The 19844-nt window shown below is 42.9% G+C and overlaps 1 protein-coding gene across 2 annotated transcripts in view; it reads left to right on the top strand.

The window, feature by feature from the left end:
* Positions 1-19844, top strand: part of DDX10 (DEAD-box helicase 10) — a 518528-nt gene that overhangs the window by 199359 nt on the left and 299325 nt on the right. For both annotated transcript variants that reach the window (XM_063951594.1, XM_063951595.1), the window contains exon 14: positions 15733-15858. In XM_063951594.1, the coding sequence (XP_063807664.1) occupies positions 15733-15858 (126 nt within the window). The remainder of the gene's footprint in view (positions 1-15732; positions 15859-19844) is intronic.

The raw sequence follows: 19844 nt of genomic DNA, 5'->3' as shown, positions 1-19844 counted from the left end.
CATAAACCCTTCATCTATTGTTCTCGGCTGCAATATAATACAGAGAGAACAATACATCAGGGGATTAAATCATTACAACAGTAGACTAAGTCTAACTGCCCTGGCTCAATTAATCCTATTAAAGGCCAAGATAAAGATGGCTTCATCTGTATATCATACTTGCCTACCCTCCCGAAATGGCCGGGAGGCTCCTGAAAATCGAGTGACCTTCCCGTTTTTTGGGGACTGTCCCGCTGTCCCACCCGCGGGCTGCAGTGTCCCGGGGTGGGGGGCAGTTGGGAGGCTCTGTTTCTCGCTGCCCTGCTTAGCAGAGCACCGGTGAATAGACGCTGTGCGCATGCGCACAGCGTCTATTCACTGGAGTCATAGGGAGAGGGGGCATGCCAGCGACTCACAGAGTGCTGGGCATGCCCCCTCAGTGATGAAAACGGGGGTGTGGCTCGCGAGCACGTGTCCTCCCGTGAAGCCACACCCCCTTTCTTAGGCCACACCCCTTTTTCGGGTGTGTCCCCCTTATTACAGATTAAAAGTTGGGAGGTATGGTCCAGCCTTATGGTTCAGGAGATTTTGTGATAAATCAGTGGTATTTGCCTTTTAAGTACTTAGATAATACATTTTATTTTATTTTTATCTATTTCTATACTATGCATAGAGATAGATCGATCTATCTCTTTACACAGTCTAGAAATAAATAATTATTTATATATATATATATATATATATATAACCGTTTCTTATATAGCGCAGCAAATTCCGTTGCTCTTTACAATTGGAAATGACAATAATATAATAAAACCAGGTATTAACAAACAGTCATAGAGGTGGGAGAGCCCTGCTCACAAGCTTACAATCTATAGGGAAGTAGGCATTCATACACAAGGAAAGGTGCTGCCTATTGCATAGTTGTCCACCAGATTGTCCCCCCCCCTCTCTCTCTCTCTCTCTGTATGTATATATATATATATATATATATAAAATTATCTATCTATAGCTGGATCTCAGGTTTGAACCCATGCCTTCGGTGTTGCCAGACAGGAATTCTCACCACTGTGCACAGGGTTAAACCCAAATTGTAGATATGGCTGACTTGCTACCTACTAAATCAATCATCCATGTCCTCTCCAGAAGAACCTGGTCTGTCAGAGTTCCACCACTCCAAGAGAGATGTTGAAGTTGAAACTCTCCTCCCAGCCCAGTTGGCAGAGTTACTCTGAGTCCGTTGAAAACTGTTCCTTAAACTGTTTTGTGAAATTGTGGCTGAGCACTTATATTGATACTCACAGATAAGGGTACAGAGAGCAATTCCAAGTGTTAAGGGCCATATACACGGGAGAGATGTATGCTGAGCGAACCCCTCAGCATGCATCTCCCCCGCCGCTCAGCGCAGTGCGATGTGTGCTGAGCGATGCGGGGGAGGATGGGGGGCCGCTCCTTTCACCCAGCGGGGTAAATGAGCGATGTGCTAGATTGCGCCTGCATGCATTCCATTAGTATGGCAGTGATGAGTACCACACGCACACACACGCACTGTTGGTGAGTGGCAATTTGAAGTGAATGTCTAGAGGGCTTTTTAGTGACTGATGGAGTGAAATGAGTTTTGATTCTTTTCGAACACTCCTGCCAAAAGCAGAGACTCAAATGTTAGGCTACTAAAAAGATATATACCAATAATAACTGCTATTATTAGCCTGTCACCTTCTTCCAAGGACAAAGTCTGATGATCATGCCCTGGTTAGCCACTTTATTGTGATAACCCTCATTATCCTTACATATGGGACTGACCATGTTTTTCTCAGTCTACACCTCATCTCTTGGTAAACTAATCAGCTCTCTGGGATTTCAGTATCATCTGTACGCAGATGATGCTCAAATCTACCTATCCTCTCCAGATTTGTCACCACCTGTATTGGTCAGGGTCACTGAATGCCTCTCTGCTGTTTCATCTTGGATGTCATTTCGCCACCTCAAACTTAAAACTTCCAAAACAGAGCTACTTATATTTCCACCGGCCAATAGTAGTTACCAAACTGATATCTCTATCACTGTTGAGAACTCAACAATCAATCCTACCCCACAAACACACTGCCTAGGTGTCATACTTGACTCTGATCTGTCCTTTGTTCCCCACATTCAATCTGTCTCAAAATCTTATTACATGCATCTAAAAAACATATCCAAAATAGGACCATACCTTACACAAGACGCTGTAAAAACTCCAATACATGCTCTTATTATCTCCCGCATTGATTATTGCAATAGTCTTCTTACTGGTCTTACCAAAAAGAGACTCTCACCACTACAATCCATTCTGAATGCAGCTGCGAGGCTAATCTTACTTGCTAGACGTTCATCGTCTGCAGATCCACTCTGTCAGTCCCTCCATTGGTTACATGTATTCTACCGTATTCAATATAAAATACTTTTACTCACATATAAGGCCATACTACACCAATGTACATCTCTTCGCTCATCTCAAAATATCTCCCAACCCGACCTCTCCACTCTGCACAAGATCTACGTCTCTCATCCACACTCATTACTTGCTCCCATGCACGATTGCACGACTTCCTTCAGGCTGTACCCACTCTGTGGAATGCCCTACCACGTACAATAAGACTCTCCCCTAGTCTCCAAACCTTCAAACGTTCCCTGAAAACTCACCTCTTCAGGCTAGCTTACCACATTCCAGAACTGCTCACTTAACCTTCATAAGCTTTCCTATCTGATTATATACCCACTGTATAGTCCGCACATATCCTCCACATATTTTCTCTTTCTTCACTTTCCCTTCTTTCTGACCAGGGTTCATCATTGCTGTGATGTGATATCATGCAACCCACTTAGCTTTGTAATTCGGTGGACAAGTATGCAGTAGATAGTGCCTTTCCTTGTGTATCAATGCCTATATCCATATAGATTGTAAGTTTGCGAGCAGGGCCTTCCTACCTCTGACTGTTTGTTATTACCCAGTTTTGTTGTATCATTGTGTCCAATTGTAAAGTGCAACGGAATATGCTGCGCTATATAAGAAACTGTTAATAAATAATAATAAATAATAATGTGCATTATGCTCATACACAGGACTTATGAACACCCCATTATCCTTATATACAGGACCGATCATAACCTCCTCTTCATATACAGGGCTGATCATAACCATAAATAAATCCACATTTTACACACAGCCCCATCCTGTAACTGACTCTGATGGTTCTTCTTTGATGCCAGCTACATAGCACGTCTGCTTTATTGTGCAAACTGATACCGTGGAATACAATATCCAGTCTTGCTGCGAGTGGGGCCCAGAGAATGCATTGTGCCTCGTCACACTTCTTAACACACATTTATTTCAACAGACAAAGGAAAAATAATCCCCAAAACCTTACCACACCATTATATTATTTTCTACTAACTGTATGTTTTAGACTGACTGCTGCTATCAATGCTGTGGATTCAGTCCTCCTGCTTTATATTTCGCCAACTGCTAATAGCCAATAAGTGAGCCCCCCTGCACGGTCTCTTGATGAGAATGCAGTTGCATCACAGTGATATCACCGGGACCAGTTCCTTCCATGCAAGCAAGAGGAGATGAAGGCGACAGACAGGCCCGCTATCATCTATTGGGCTAGCCGGTGCATGCAGGCACTGGGGTCTATACATGAAGCAGTGAAGAAGTGAGGCTGTGGAGAAGTTGCCCATGGCAACCAATCAGCTCCTCCGTACAATTGTATAGTATGCAAATTTTAAATGGTACTTAAATGCTGATTGGTTGCCATGGGCAACTTCTCCACTGGCTCACTCCACTCTTATCAGTGCTTCATGAATAGACCCCACTGTGACGAGTCCTATTGATATGCACTGTGGAGGGCAGCAGAGGCACGCCTCAATGATACCACTCATTCCTATGGACTGGCTGCATACCCATCTACAATATGGCTGTCGTCGTGTAGGCGGGCACACTGTAAGCCAATAACACATAGAAGAACTTCACAATGAAGATTTGAGAGCTTGTCTAGTACATGATAACATTTCAGTATTCTGCAAGTCATTTTCTCTGTAGATACATATGTTATATAGTGACGGTGTCATTATATCATTAAGCGGTCTCCCGGCATCTGCCTGCTATTTATGTCTTAGTTCATAAATATTTCATATAACAAACAAAAGAAAAAAAATCTGCCTGGCTGTGTTACATCATAAATCTGTGAGACACGGTCCTTCCAGTTTTTAAATGCTATAGATAAACAAGGACATTACGTGTTCTATTTCTTACATAAAGGGCAGCATTAACTGCTTTACAGTTACTATATAAACATTAATGTCCATATTAGTGGGCTGCCATATTTTGCCTGTTTTACTGACTATTTTCAGCAGTAACTAAGGTCTGATATGAAAATGACCCTTATAGACTCCTCCCAGAATCCTCGCTGTTACACGCCTCTATAAAGACCTGTACTTGTGACCTTTCATATTTGAGAAGTGTTCTAGTCTCGTCTGCTGACTCACGGGCAGTGGCTAAGCTGATGGGAATCTCTCTTAGCGAAATCTGTTTGCTTAAGCTGACACTTCTCTAGTGACACAAAATGAATTTACAATAGCTGAGATTGTATGGCGAAGGTGACCTTTAAAAATTTTATTTTGAGGAAAACTTTTTAACAGAGGGAGATGTATCAAACCAGTAGTGAAGTTACCCATAGCAACCAATAGTCTGTGACTTTTTAGACTGTGCTGGATTAATGATGGCTAGAAGCGGTTTGGTATATATGGCTAGCTTCTCCACTTTATCTCCCCTAAAATGTGTTTTCATTCTTTCCTCGCCCTATAAATTAATTATAGCTGGCTTTCTGCAATTTAATGTAGTATGTATGATGGGTGACTGGTACGGGGAACAGTTTTGCAAGCTGTCCCTATCACCCTACTTGAATCTGGGAGCTAGTACATGCTACCCGCCTGCACAAAAACAGGTTACAACTAGGCTTACTGTCATGTTTGGGGGGTAGAGTATAGCTGCAGATGCTCACAGCAGCCACTGAAGAACCGGTGTGTGTGAAAGGGTGTATTGGACAATGTTATTCACTGAGTTGTTTGGATCGCTTGGACGGGTCCGTGCTGTGTGAAAGGACACATGGTGTTCTGTATTACTTCACTTTGCGGCGGCGGCAAAAAGCCGGCTGGGATTTTGCTGCCTGGTACAAGCCGGATAGTGTGAAACAGGATTTCCCTCCTCAGGTCCGGCAGATTTTGAGTTTGGGCGGCAGGAGGCAGGTGTGGGCATTCTGGGCCGTCGGCGAGGCTTACGCACATCGTGACCTATCACTAAGCCGCACTGCACAATGCATGCAGTTGCACAACTGGGGGCAGGGGGAGCCGGGCACTGTCTGAGCCGTGTGCTGAACTGGCTCGCACGCTGCCCACATAAAAAAAAAACAAAAAAAAAAACATTGGCCCGATTCCTGGGATTGTAAACTCCAATCCCGGTCAATTTTAGGCCAAAATCCCGGGATCCCAATCCCGGGATTGGCCACCATAGTCACAACAGGCACTAAGTTAGGGCAGGCAGGTAGCAAGAACCAATGGTCAGTCATAAAGCAAAGGTCAGGGCTGGGAGGATTCAACTAAGGGCGGTGTTTCATGCTAGGTTGGTACACTAGGTACAGGTGTTGGATCCTGAGTTTATAATGTGTATGGAGTCATTGTGTCTATTTCGCAGCCTGCAAGCATCATTTAGCAGACTCAGGCAAGTCATGTAACTATCTGTCAGATTGCACTCACTGACCCAGTCATGTGCGCCCACTGAGAGCAGCTATCATTGCATATAAGCATGTAACAGGTGTGCATGTGCCCAGACAGGGCCCTGACACCTCATACAGAAAGTAGCTATTTGTTACAGAATGGAATCCTGAGTTCACTTGATTCTGCTAACCAACATGAGCCCACAGGCCTGTCTCGCTGGTTCTCTAAACTGGATCTTCCTCTTGTGGAGATGCAATAATGACATGAACAGGAACAGCACACTCTGTACATTTCTGTGAATTATGAATGTTTTACCTGTTGCCTATGTACATTGGAAGCAGGAATATTGTGGGCTGAGCCAAAGCTCATGACAATGCAGCCCTTTATTTTTTTGTAACCCATAGGGTAGTAGCAGAACAAGGTGCCTCGGGGATGACCAGATCGATTTTTAATACATGCCTTACACTTTCATATATGATTCTGTTATTGTTGCTTTTTATCATCTTTAGTCAACTGTTTTCATTGAATTGCTTTAGATATACGTTGCACGGTAAGGGTTAAGCGGCATTGCTGTGTTAGCAGGAAAGTAATGCATCTGATTCCTCTCTCCCCTCCTGTATGTAGTGCAATATTGTCTGAGCCGGGAATGGATTCAGATTTCTGTGATCTGTGAGTGATCTCTAATGTTGGCTGTGCTACGTTCTCCAAATAATAAGTCTGATAATCATTCCTGATACAGCACAAGTCATGCTTTCCTGCTTTTTAATCAGATACAACCATTCGTAGTCATGAATACACAAGTAAGCAAGTGCCCTCTTTACATTGTAAATTAAGGTCGGCAAAGTTTACTTAAAGAAATGAATTTTGCTATTCAGAATGGGAAGACCTTGCTTCTTATTCAGTCTGTGTGATGAGTGGCCTGCACATCCCAGCTGCCATTTGTTTTATTGCGTGGAAGCCAAGCGGAGGCCCGTAATATAATTAAGTTTGATGCACATTGAGCATTTTTATGGGTCTTTTCTGAGTTCCCATCCAAAGGTCTTTTGGATAATCTTTTCTGCAAAGGCCAGCCATCTAATAGATTATAAGAGCCTTAAAACTGTCCTCACTTCCTGGGCCCGTTCCATCGCCTAAAACGTGGATACAGTCAACATGGCGGATGTGACCTCTGACAGTCTCACTTATTGATAAATGTCGAGCATAGATCATGCTGCAGAATTAACTAATACTTTAATTGTGGCAGCAAGCGTAGTAGGGAGTTGATGTCAGTCGGTTTGCGCCATTTAATAATATGACTAGCGTAAAACTTGTCACATTGCACACCTCTTAAGCATTTTATATTTGCTTTTGGAAAATTGGGTGAGACGGTGTTCTCGTGTTAGTTTGGTGCCGAAGCAAGTTCGCTATGGCCCTTACAGATGATGGCTGTTGAAGTTTGCGCTGGAATAGCTACATAGTAGTTAAGAATTTGCATATAAATTAAAATTTGTGCATGTTTATTTTTTTTAATTTGTTTATTCCCAATTTCAGAGGAGATGTATCACACCTAATGTGCACAGGTAGTGAAGTTGCCCATAGCAACCAAAGAGCCTTCTAGCGGTCATTTGTTTATAATGTACTTAATAAAAGGTAGTTAGAATCTGATTGGTTGCTGTATCCAACTTCTTCACCTGCCATCTTTAGGAGGTTTTAATGTACTCGTATACAATATGGATGGTGCAGTGATTAGCATTGCTGCCTCACAGCACTGAGTGGCGTTTGTATGTTCTCCCCGTGCTTGCTTCCACTAAGCAACCTAGGATCCTGCCTAGGGGTGAGTGTGCAATGCAGGGGCAGATAAATTATAATGGAAAATGTATTATTTTATTTATTAACAGTTTCTTATATAGCGCAGCAAATTCCGTTGCGCTTTACAATTTCAAACAACAATAACAAACTGGGTGATAACAAACAGTCATAGAGGTAGGAAGGCCCTGCTCGCAAGCTTACAATCTATAGGGAAATAGGCATGTGTACACAAGGAAAGGTGCTACCTATTGCATAGTTGTTCGCCAGATTGCAAAGGTTCTTGGTGGGCTGTATGATATGGTCATACAGCAATGATGAACCGGGTTTGAGAGGAAGGGAAAGTGAAGAATGAGAAGATATGTGTGGACTGTACAGAGTGGATGCAATTTGATAAGAAGGTTTATGAAAGTTATGTGGGCGGTTCTGGAACATGATGTGCTTGCCTCAAGAGGTGAGTTTTCAGGGAACGCTTGAAGGTTTGGAGACTAGAGGAGAGTCTTATTGTGCGTGGTAAAGCATTCCACAGAGTGGGTGCAGCCCGATGAAAGTCCTGCAAGGTCTTGTGCAGAGCGAAGAGGTCGGGTTGGGAGATATTTTGAGATAAGCGAAGAGATGTACGTTGGTGTAGTTTGGTTAATGGCCTTGTGTGTGCGTAAAAGTATTTTATATTGAATGCGGTAGAGTACAGGTAACCAATGGAGGGACTGACGGAGTGGATCTGCAGACGATGAACGTCTAGCGAGGAAGATAAGCCTCGCCGCTGCATTCAGAATGGATTGTAGTGGTGAGAGTCTCGTTTTGGGAAGACCAGTTAGGAGACTATTGCAATAATCAATGCAGGAGATAATGAGAGCTTGGATTAGAGTTTTAGCAGTGTCTTGTGTAAGGTATGGTCGTATTTTGGATATGTTTTTTAGATGCATGTAACATGATCTTGAGACAGATTGAATGTGGGGAACAAAGGACAGATCAGAGTCAAGGATGACACCTAGGCAGCGAGCTTGTGGGGTAGGGTAGATAGTCGAGTTTTCAACAGTGATAGAGATATCAGGTTGGTAACTACTATTGGCTGGTGGAATTAGGGGAGGATAGATAGAATTGAGTATCATCTGCAGTGGCAAATGCAGGATTTGCATGGGGGGGGTTTCCAGAACTGGGTGGAGCCAAGCACGGGGGTGGGGACTGAGGTGACCCAGTATATGCCGGGTCCGTAAAACTAGTGTGTCTGTGTATATGTGTGTGTATATATATATATATATATACCGTATATACACACACGCATATATATATATATATATATATATACATACATATATATATATATACACATAGCATATTAAACATGCATACACACACATATATATATATATATATATATATATATATACACAGTACACGTATATACGCATGTATATATATCATATGTGTGTGTGTTTATATGTATGTATATACATGTGTGTGTGTGTGTGTGTGTGTATATATATATATATATATATATATGCACATGGATATATATGTACTATAATTAAAATAAAGTAAACTTTTATTAATGCATACAGATGATACGGAAAATAATGTCGAATACATTTTTATCTTTTGTTTTTTTTGTTTTTCTTCAAAATTTGGTATATAGAAGGGAGCCTAAACCGGTGTGTTGCCCACTGCTGTATTGGGGTCTTCATCTGGCGGGGGGGTTGGGGGGGGAAGCATGGAGCACTGTTAGGGTGAGAGCTGGTAGGCTTTGATAAAGAATTGGTTCTTCTTGCTTGTGCCTACAGTTGCACAATGCAGTTCTAAAGAGTATGTTAGCGTTCTACAAATAAAACGTAATGGTAAATAAATAATGTTTAATAAAAACTTCCTTATATTGCTACGTCTGCATAGCATATTATATTAATTCTGTCGTCATCTATCAATCATCTTTAATATAGGCAGTAATACACTATATTTTCCCTGTAGCATCTGATATAATTCAGGATGTGGCTAAATCATGTATTCCTGATTTGTGATCCGATCCATCCTTTTACTAGTCACGAATACACAAATAAGTGTAAGCTAGTGCTCTCTTAACATACCGTATACTGTATGCAAAGGGACTTTTGTTGTAAATCAATGGCTAAATATCTCACCCAAACGCTATTTACCAAACAGAAAACTCACATACGGTACTGTAATCTAAAATCACAATGCATTCAGTACTAAGGGTATGGATACTATATATATGCCTATGTTTACTTACTTGCCCAGATAGATAGAAAGATATATATATATATATATATATATATATAGAGAGAGAGAGAGACAGATATGAGAATTACTGTATACAGTTCGGCACACCTGCTGTATATAAGCTCCGGTGCCCTCGCACCATGAGGAGGAGACAGAACAAAAGACAGCAGCACTCGAAGACTTCACGAAGCAAATTGTATTGTGCCGACAACCAACGTTTCAGGGCACTAAAGCCCTTTTATCAAGGCAGCATAAGCCTCAGGGCCCTGAAACTTTGGCTGTTAGCCCAATACAGTTTGCTTGATCAAGCCTCCGGGTTCCATCGTCTTTTGCTCTGTTTCTATAATAAAAAAAATGTATGTCTGTGTGTATATATAAATCTGTGATTTGCAGGGATAACAATTAGATCATATAGTACTTGTCAAATCTCAAATCTGACTAACTTCTACGGTGTAGTGGGCGGCTCTAGGCCCAAGTTGACGCAATTTGCTGTGACTCTGAGGCGGTCCTGATGATGAGCAGAAAGAACACCTACCTCGTTTGTAGTGGATAAATAAGGGATGAAAAGATTGAATACATTAATTAAAATAATAAAATATCTAAGGTATGCAGTTGGCATGCGTGTCGTGGGTGACGGCAGGTAGTCTGGTCCATATGCAGAATGTTACTTCAAAGAGTAAAGAGTCACTGACGCTGGGCGGCACAGAAAGAGTTAACAACGCTTAAAGAAAATGCAGCATTTAAGAGCTATTTAAAGACTTTCTGAGTGAAAGCCCCAAAGTGTGCCTGCAAGACACACAAGTGTAAATATCATGTAATATTTATGCTCTCACCGGGGACCACTTAAGACTCTTACATTTAACCGACGAAAGAGCAAATCAGCTGTAGCGCGGAGAGCAGGCCGGTGCCGATAGTATCGTGATCGGTCATGTCCAGGAATCCCTACCAAAAATCTAAATATGAAAATCATTTCTGTTATTTCCTCCAGGCTACAATACTTCTCATGGTTTTTAGGTTGAAGTAACTCAATAATTTTTCAGTATGAGTTGGCAAAGTAAAACTCAGGGCATGCTAGAATCAAGATTGTTTGTTTGTTTGTTTTTTTTGTACAGCAAAAATTGTACCATTGACACATTTCTATGTGAAGTGTCCATACTGTGACTGAACTGCATACAAGCCAGCCAGCCTTTGGGCAACTGAAAGATCGCTGCAAAGTCTTGGCTGCACTGATGGGGGTGTATCCAGAACTGTGTGGGCCTCATAGCAACATTTTAAAGGGGCCCCCGTCCCAATGCTTCTAGAGACCCCTCTCCACAGCAGTTGCTAATGTTATGCCCCATATTAGTGCCCTCGTTCATTTTCTCTGCCTTAGTTTGTGTTATGCCCCATAATATTGCCCTTGTTTTTTTTTTTTAAGAACGTAATAGTGCCCTAGTTCACATTCTGTCACATTGTAGGGCAGCCAGCAAACATTATGTAACATGGGTGTGGTATTGAAGGTCGACCACACTTAGGTCGACAGTGTGTAGGTTGACCACATTTGGTCGACAGTTACTAGGTCGACAGGGATTTTAGGTTTACAGCATCTCTAGGTTGATATGGTCAAGGTCGACTGGTCAAAATGTCGACATGAGGGTTTTTTTGGCGGGGTTTTGTGTCGTTTTCGCCGTAGAGTGACCGGGAACCCCAATTAGTACACTGCCGGCAAAGTTACCGTTCCCAATAGTAGTCCACATGGATCGTAAAGTATGAAAAAGTAAAAAAAAAAAAAAAATGTGAATAACTCATGTCGATCGTTTGACATGTCGACTTAGAACATGTTAAACTAAAAACTCTGTCGACATTGTTACTGTTGCCCAGTAGTGGTCAACCTAGACACTGTCGACCTAGAGACCGGATACCATGTAACATAGTACTCCCAATTCAGACATTGGGGTAAATTTCCTAAGATGGGAGTTGTATTTAAGATGGGATGTTGCCCATAGCAACCAGATTCTACTTATTTATCTAAAACCTTCTAGAAGATAATACCTGGAATCTGATTGGTTGCTATAGGGAACTTCCCATCTTTAATAGAACTCCCATCTTAGTAAATTTACCCTAGTGTCCCCAGTACATAACAGTTCCCCCAGTTCACATTATACCACACTTTAGTGCCTCCATTTAATTTTATACCACATTACAATGAGCAGGTCCAGGGCATAACTAGATATATTGTACACCCAAAGGCAAAAGTCTGTAAGTGCCTGTATGTATCACCCAATGGTGAAAAATGTATATAACTCGTGTACCTTTGACAGGGAAGATGGGCCCCTCTCAGCTCTAGGCCCCATAGAAGCTACACTGCCTGCACCTATGGTAGCTACACCCTTGGGTGAACTGGAGTCCCCCCTCATAAGTCACATATCTATTCATAACCTGCACCACTGCTAAGAGATTCACGAATGCCGCAATTTCATGAAACGTAAATTATATTTCTGTTCGGCTTTAGAGGATTAGCAGGAAACTGCGGCGCTATGCTGTCAACGTGAAAGACTATTTTGACTTTTGGTACCGGGCTGTGGAGATCACTCAGTACACATTTCATATGGTAATAGCCCAGAGCTGTGTTTTCAATCAGCTTATGTAGTAGAACATCTTCTGGCCTCTTGTGGCCAGTCTTTATCTGAGGGAGTTACAGAGCAGTGACCTGTACTCTCACAGCTGCCTGCAGCTCAGGCTGGCTCTACTCATAAGTGACCGTAGAGAGATTTTTGCAATTATCCCAGCACAATGTGCCTTAGTTATGATGTACAGACATATTCCAGCATCTCATTATGGGCATGGATATTTATTATGAGCTGAGCGTTATTAGAACGACCTTGATCTGGAAGAATGAGGTAACCACTGTGGTGTGTAGGGTTAACCCTTAGAACAGCTAAGGAGAGTTCTTCACTGCAAGTATTATCTGGTGTGCACGGTCCTATCCTAAAGGTTGAAATATCAATTGCTTGCCGCCTAATAAATAGTTGTGTAACTATATGTTATTAGATGGCTATAATATACCACCCAATTTGAGGGGATTGTTCCGCTGCCCTGTATATCAGGACTTTGTAGCAGTTTTGTGCCACAAAGTGTTGCCCTGTCAATGCCACATGTATCAGCGGGTAGTGTGTGTAGTGTTATAGGATGTGGCACACAGTCCAGTGTGACATGGTTACACACGTTCTCATTTTGCACCACAGAGCACACACTCTGTCCTAATACCAGGTTGGGTATGGTATGCTGGCGGCCGGGATCCCAGCGGTCAGCATACCGACTCAGGGATCCCGGCCGCCATAATGCCGGCAGGGGAGGCGAGTGTAACGAAGCCCTTTGCAGGCTCGGTGGCTCGCCACAGGTTCTATTCACACTCTGTGGGTGTGTTGGACACCCACTAGTGGGAATAGCCCCTGTTAGCCGGTATTCCGGCTGGCGGCAATGTCAGTGGTCTGGATTCCGGCGTCTGTATCCTGACCGTCGGGATCCCGACTGCCGGCGATGTAACCGCATCCTCTAATACCTTTATTATACATGTTGGAAGGTGTGCATTACTTCTAAAGTGGAGTCTGTCCCTCTGTAGACAGTCCATCACCCTGTGATAAATGGCAGAACCTAACTCATTATTATATTTATTCCCTTTATTAATGAAGTTGCCTCCCTCTGAACCTTCTTGGATTTACCTGCATTCTACTTAGTGAGGTGCCCAAATCTGTACCCCATATTTAAGATGTGATCTGACTATTGACTTCTTCTGTGGTTATTTTAGCGTCAGAAGTTTGTTCCACTTTTCAGTAGATACCTGGAAAGTAAGGCACTAAATCGGGCCTGGCCAACCTGTGGTTCTCCAGCTGTTCTGAAACGACGCCTCCCAGCTTGCCCTGGCACAGTTTCATCATTCCCTAATAGCAATACTGTAGCAGGGCATGCTGGTACTTGTAGTTTCACAACAGCTGGAGAGCAAGAGGTTGGTTAGACTCGCTAAACATACTTCAGATTTGTGCATTCATGCACAAGGTCCTTGTCGGTCATGCAACCTCGTCCGACATGCTAGATTTTATCACTTGATGGTTTGTGTCTTTCCTTTCTACATTGCCTAGGTTTTGTGGGTTATATACAGATGTGTCCTCATATATCTTTGCTGCAGTCACGTCAAACAGCCCCTCTGGGCACTCCAGGTTGCGTAGACTCTGCTAAAGTCGGGTGTCTTTTTTTGTGTCTTTTACATTTGCGAATGAGTCTGAATCTGTATAGGAAGTGCTATAATGCTGCGGCTTTTTCTCATGCCATGTTCCATTGTGCTTCAGCTCTGAATTTGTACATTATTTATTACCAGTTATTTATATAGCACACACACATTCCGCAGTGCTTTACAGAGAATATTTTCCCATTCACATCAGTCCCTGCCCCAATGGAGCTTACAATCTATGGGGCTGATGTATTAACCTGGAGAAGGCATAAGGAAGTGATAAACCAGTGATATGTGCAAGGTGATAAAGGAACCAGCCAATCGTCTCCAATATGTAAATTAACAGTTAGAATCTGATTGGCTGGTGTGTTTATCACCTTGCACATATCACTGGTTTATCACTTCCTTATGCCTTCTCCAGGTTAATGCATCTGCCCCTATATTCCCTATCACATGTACACGCACACACACTCATGCTAAGGTTCATTTTGTTGGGATCCAGTTAACCTACCAGTATATGTTTGGATTGTGGAAGGAAACCCACGCAAGCACGGGGAGACTATACAAACTCCACACAGTTAGGGCCATGGTGGAAATTTAACCCATGACCTCAGTGCTGTAAGGCAGTAATGCTAACCATTACACCATCTGTACATGTTTAAAATTAATTACAGTGCGGTTACAGTCACAGCCCAGAGTCTCTAGTGCCCCTTGAGTGAGTGGTGTTTCGCTGCACCTGCAATGCGAGTGCGATGCAATATGTAATAACAAGACGTCACAGTACACATTACTGAGCTGCTGAGACACGCTGAGTGTTTTGCACAGTATGCGGTATTGAGGCAAGTAGTTTAAAAATACAACTGTAAATGCCCTGAATTGATAGGATTACTTTAAGTTACACTGAATTCTACTTACCTAGGGTCTAGTGTGGCCAATCCCGGCCTTTTTTTCCTATCCTGGGTATCAGGATTGAAAAATGGTCAATCCTGGGATACCCAGCACTGTGTTAAAGAGTTTTAAATTAAAATCTTCAATTCCCCGACCTCACCCCCCTCCCGGACCCGCCAAGCCTACTCACCATCCTCTGGGAGTTCACTTGCTGCAGGTGTTATCACTTGCTTAAGGCGGTGGGCAGCGAGGTGTGGGCGGATGGTGTCAGACTGCGCAGCGTGACCTCTGACTTCACATCACACTGCGCAGTTCGCTCAGCCGGGAGCAGGGGGAGCCTTGAGAAGGGAGCCGGGCAGCATTTGAGCCTCCTGAGGACGCTCAATACTGCCTGGCATTGAAAAAACAAAGGGGGCTTTCTGAACCAAAATCCCCGGGATTGGAAGCTCCAATCCCAGAATTGAATGCCGGGCAATTTTAGGCCTAAATCCTGGGATCCTGCTGATCCTGATCCCAGGATTGAACACCCTACTAGGTTCTGCCGTTCTCCTCTATGCAGCAGGTCATCCAGTTGCTGTAACAGTCCAAGGGGGAAATGTATCAAACCTTCTAAAGAGTGGAGGAGTTGCACTACCAACTAATCTGCTTGTAGCTAGCATTTATCTAGAACAGTCTATAAAATTATAGCTCTGAGGTGATTGGTTCAATCAACTAGGATTGTCAAAGAAAACAAAATCAGCATTTCATGTTTATATTTCTGGTAGAAGCTTTTATTCTATATACTTAGCATTGTTTATTCTCCTTTATGAAATCCTGTCCTGGATGCACTGTCCTGTGACGATGTTTGCACCCTGACCTGGTTTTATGTTTTGTTTTTATTTAAATAGGAAGATGAAATGTCCAAAACGAAACTTAAGAAAGCTGAGAAACTGACCAAGGCTAAGGACGCCAAAAAATCGCTAAAGAAGAATTTTAAAGTTAACACGAAGATAGTTTTTGCAGATGATGGAGAGGTGAGTGCATCTGTTTGGAGCCCTGTCTGCTCATTAACAATCTCTATGCAACACAATCCAATTCCATGGGCTGGATGTCCAAATACAGCGGCCATGCGGGTTTTCAGCCGAACTCAGACATTTTTTTTTAAAGGGGCAATCACTTACAAGGCTAAGCCATGCCTTCTAACAGATTGCCCCTTTAAAAAAACAGTTGGGCTGGCACCCTTCAGATGGATTGCAAGTGCTCATTTTACTGTTGTCGGCTGGTGATGCCACCAGTTGCCTATGTTTCATTTCTATGGTCACTTCATTTCTTCTGGTAGGTGTCCATTTACTGTATCTGCATTTTCATTTGCCTTTCAGTCTGCATTTATTGGTAGACCACATTTTTGGGTAGGAGTCCATCTTACTGGGTTTATGTCCTTAATAAATGTCATGTATGGTTTTACACTATGAAGAGTCTTCTTTTGAGTTACTGGTGATCCGGAATCACTACCAACTAAAGAACTAAGAAAAGGAATTTCCCGGTCTTTTAAAATGGTTTGCTTCTACTCTCTTTGGCTTCAATTGTCTACATGAAGTGTAGACCATAGGTTCTGGTACAAATATACACTACATGTTTCTGTTTGTGAATTCGGTTGCCAGTATTACACTATGGGCCCGATTCAGTAAGGATTGCAAATTATGCTAATTAGCATGTGAACGCATGCTGAGGGCCGCGCATTTTTGTATGCGCATCAGGACAGAGCAATCTGAAACGTGTGGGAGGAGACGGTTTATTGAGAATATATTATCAGGTGGTCACATCCAGGAGCTTTAGGCATTGCCTGCCTGTGTCTGATTATTCTGAGAATGAATCTGTTTAGTCACATAAATATCTTGAAATTGCTTCATTCTGTTCTTCGGATCTGTCTTGTGCATTCCCCCGAGAACGATTACTGCACAGGGGGCCGCGCTGACTGACAGAAGGTGAAGGCTCAGTTGTAATACCTGTAGAATATAAACTGACCTTTATCCAGATGCGCACAGTCTAACAGCCAAGCGCTGCTCATTAGTAGGGATGGCAAGTAAAATACTCCAGGATGCATGTTCTAGTCCTAGTCACAGCATTAGCTATAGGGGATCATAGGAAATGTAGTTCATCCCCGATAGTGGAAATATTATAAATGAAAGTTGCACATTTTTTTTCTTTTTTCTACTTGTGTAATTTATATAATAATAATTATGGGTGTAAGGAAAATGCTACAGTATTCATAGAATGTCCATTTTTGTGGTTGTCCTCTATTTCTTCACCTCCTCCCAAACCCTCTCAGTCCATGTGATTGTCTCCTCATTATACAATGGCTGCTGGATGTGTCCTAGTGACAGGAGTGGGTGTAATATTATTAGGAGCTCCTCACACCTCATAGTGTAAAACCCACTCCTGCCACTAGGACACAGCCAGCAGCTGGTGGATAAATGATGAATGAAGACAAAGGGTATAAATCCATGTGCACGTATATCCTGTAGGACCAGCTGCTACCCCCATGGGCAGCTTTACATTGGCTTGCTCATGTGTTAGTAGCCCCAAGAATCTTTTTGTGTAAGTCCCTGAAGGAAAACTGCAAACATTGTATACAATGAAATGTTGTGATCAATGTGTACAATGTAAAATATTCTCCACAATATTAAGTTGCACTACTGTCTTTGTAAAATTATTTCCGCTGAGCAATAACAGACATTCACGCGTTCGAAGTTGCGGGCAAATGCTGGTAATTATATTCTGATGTGAGTGTAATTGTTTTAAACAGTAAGTGAAATCACACTTCCCTAAGGTCAGTCATGCAAAAGACAACAGGGGCCTCAAACCAGAAATAACCAGTCTTGGCCTGTCTGGTGGGCTGTGTGAGGTCATGCTGTGATGTCATAATGGCAACTGCCTATACCAAGGCTGTGCTATTGCTGTCTCTTGCCATTACCGGCAGAGGCCTGGCACAGGACAGCTTACTGGCAGAAGAAGATACCTGCATAAGGTTAGTGACTGGACAAAGTTAAAGGCAGCTTAGTTCGAAGCTTCGGCAGACTTTTAGCATGACTACTAATACAGGTTGAGTATCCCATATCCAAATATTCCGAAATACGGAATATTCCGAAATACGGACTTTTTTGACTGAGAGTGAGATAGTGAAAATTTTGTTTTTCATGGCTCAGTGTACACAAACTTTGTTTAATACACAAAGTTATTAAAGTTATTGTATTAAATGACCTTCAGGCTGTGTGTATAAGGTGTATATGAAACATAAATGAATTGTGTGAATGTACACACACTTTGTTTAATGCACAAAGTTACAAAAAATATTGGATAAAATTACCTTCCGGCTGTGTGTATAAGGTGTATATGTAACATAAATGCATTCTGTGCTTAGACTTAGGTCCCATCACCATGATATCTCATTATGGTATGCAATTATTCCAAAATACGGAAAAATCCCATATCCAAAATACCTCTGGTCCCAAGCATTTTGGATAAGGGATACTCAACCTGTATATGACTTATGACCTCTGGGACAGCATAGTATTGGATAAAAACAAAATCTCACACCTGCTGGGACAGTGCCATTACTTAACCACAAGCGGCTGCAACTGGGTCGTTGGAGATATTTGAAGAGCGCTGTCTATATGGGCCCATAATGTACCTAATTAATCCTTTTTGTGCGGCCGCACCTATGACATCTCCTTGCAGTTGTTTGGTGAGCCTGTAATGTTGCAAATTAAATCCTGTATGCTCTCTCTGTCTGTCTAAATCCCAGTATCCCAGTATTGCAGGCTGTTCCATTTTACCTAATGTGCAGAGGTGTAAGAGAATTATATTGTGCTTTAGTCATTACGTTTGTTTTTATCCAATACTATATATAGCTTGCAGTCGTAAACCCTATACGCATCGGAAATAAGTGCTAAAGTGGTTTTGACTGGTTCTTAAATAGAGCCCTAAATACTGACAGAATGCTAGGGCTTTGCCTCCTTATCCCTCCCTCTTCCCCTCTTTCCCTATCTTGTGTAATTTTCTCTCTCTCAGCCCCTTCCCCACACAACCTCACCCTGTCTCTCGCTCTCTCTCTCACCATCGACATGTAGATGCAGTTTTCACCAGTCGAGGCTTCCGCCATCTTATTCCAATTTTAGGATAAGTTCGTAAGAATTCTGGACCAATCTTGGTCCGAAATTCCCTATTTTTTAAATGCAGAGATGAATAATAATAATAATAATAATTTCTCTATCGTCCTAAGTGGATGCTGGGGTTCCTGAAAGGACCATGGGGAATAGCGGCTCCGCAGGAGACGAGACAGGGCACAAAAGTAAAGCTTTTACAGGTCAGGTGGTGTGTACTGGCTCCTCCCCCTATGACCCTCCTCCAGACTCCAGTTAGATTTTTGTGCCCGGCCGAGAAGGGTGCAATTCTAGGTGGCTCTCATAAAGAGCTGCTTAGAGAGTTTAGCTTAGGTTTTTTATTTTACAGTGATTCCTGCTGGCAACAGGATCACTGCAACGAGGGACAGAGGGGAGAAGAAGTGAACTCACCTGCGTGCAGGATGGATTGGCTTCTTGGCTACTGGACATGAAGCTCCAGAGGGACGATCACAGGTACAGCCTGGATGGTCACCGGAGCCACGCCGCCGGCCCCCTCACAGATGCTGAAGCAAGAAGAGGTCCAGAATCGGCGGCTGAAGACTCCTGCAGTCTTCTTAAGGTAGCGCACAGCACTGCAGCTGTGCGCCATTTTCCTCTCAGCACACTTCACACGGCAGTCACTGAGGGTGCAGGGCGCTGGGGGGGGGGGCGCCCTGGGAGGCAAATGAAAACCTTTAAAAAGGCTAAAAATACCTCACATATAGCCCCAGAGGCTATATGGAGATATTTACCCCTGCCTAAATGTACTAAATAGCGGGAGACGAGCCCGCCGGAAAAGGGGCGGGGCCTATCTCCTCAGCACACGGCGCCATTTTCTGTCACAGCTCCGCTGGTCA

This window comes from Pseudophryne corroboree, chromosome 2 (assembly GCF_028390025.1).
Source record: "Pseudophryne corroboree isolate aPseCor3 chromosome 2, aPseCor3.hap2, whole genome shotgun sequence".
In the NCBI taxonomy this organism is placed as follows: Eukaryota; Metazoa; Chordata; class Amphibia; order Anura; family Myobatrachidae; genus Pseudophryne; species Pseudophryne corroboree.
This window is presented reverse-complemented; position numbering and strand designations above follow the sequence as displayed.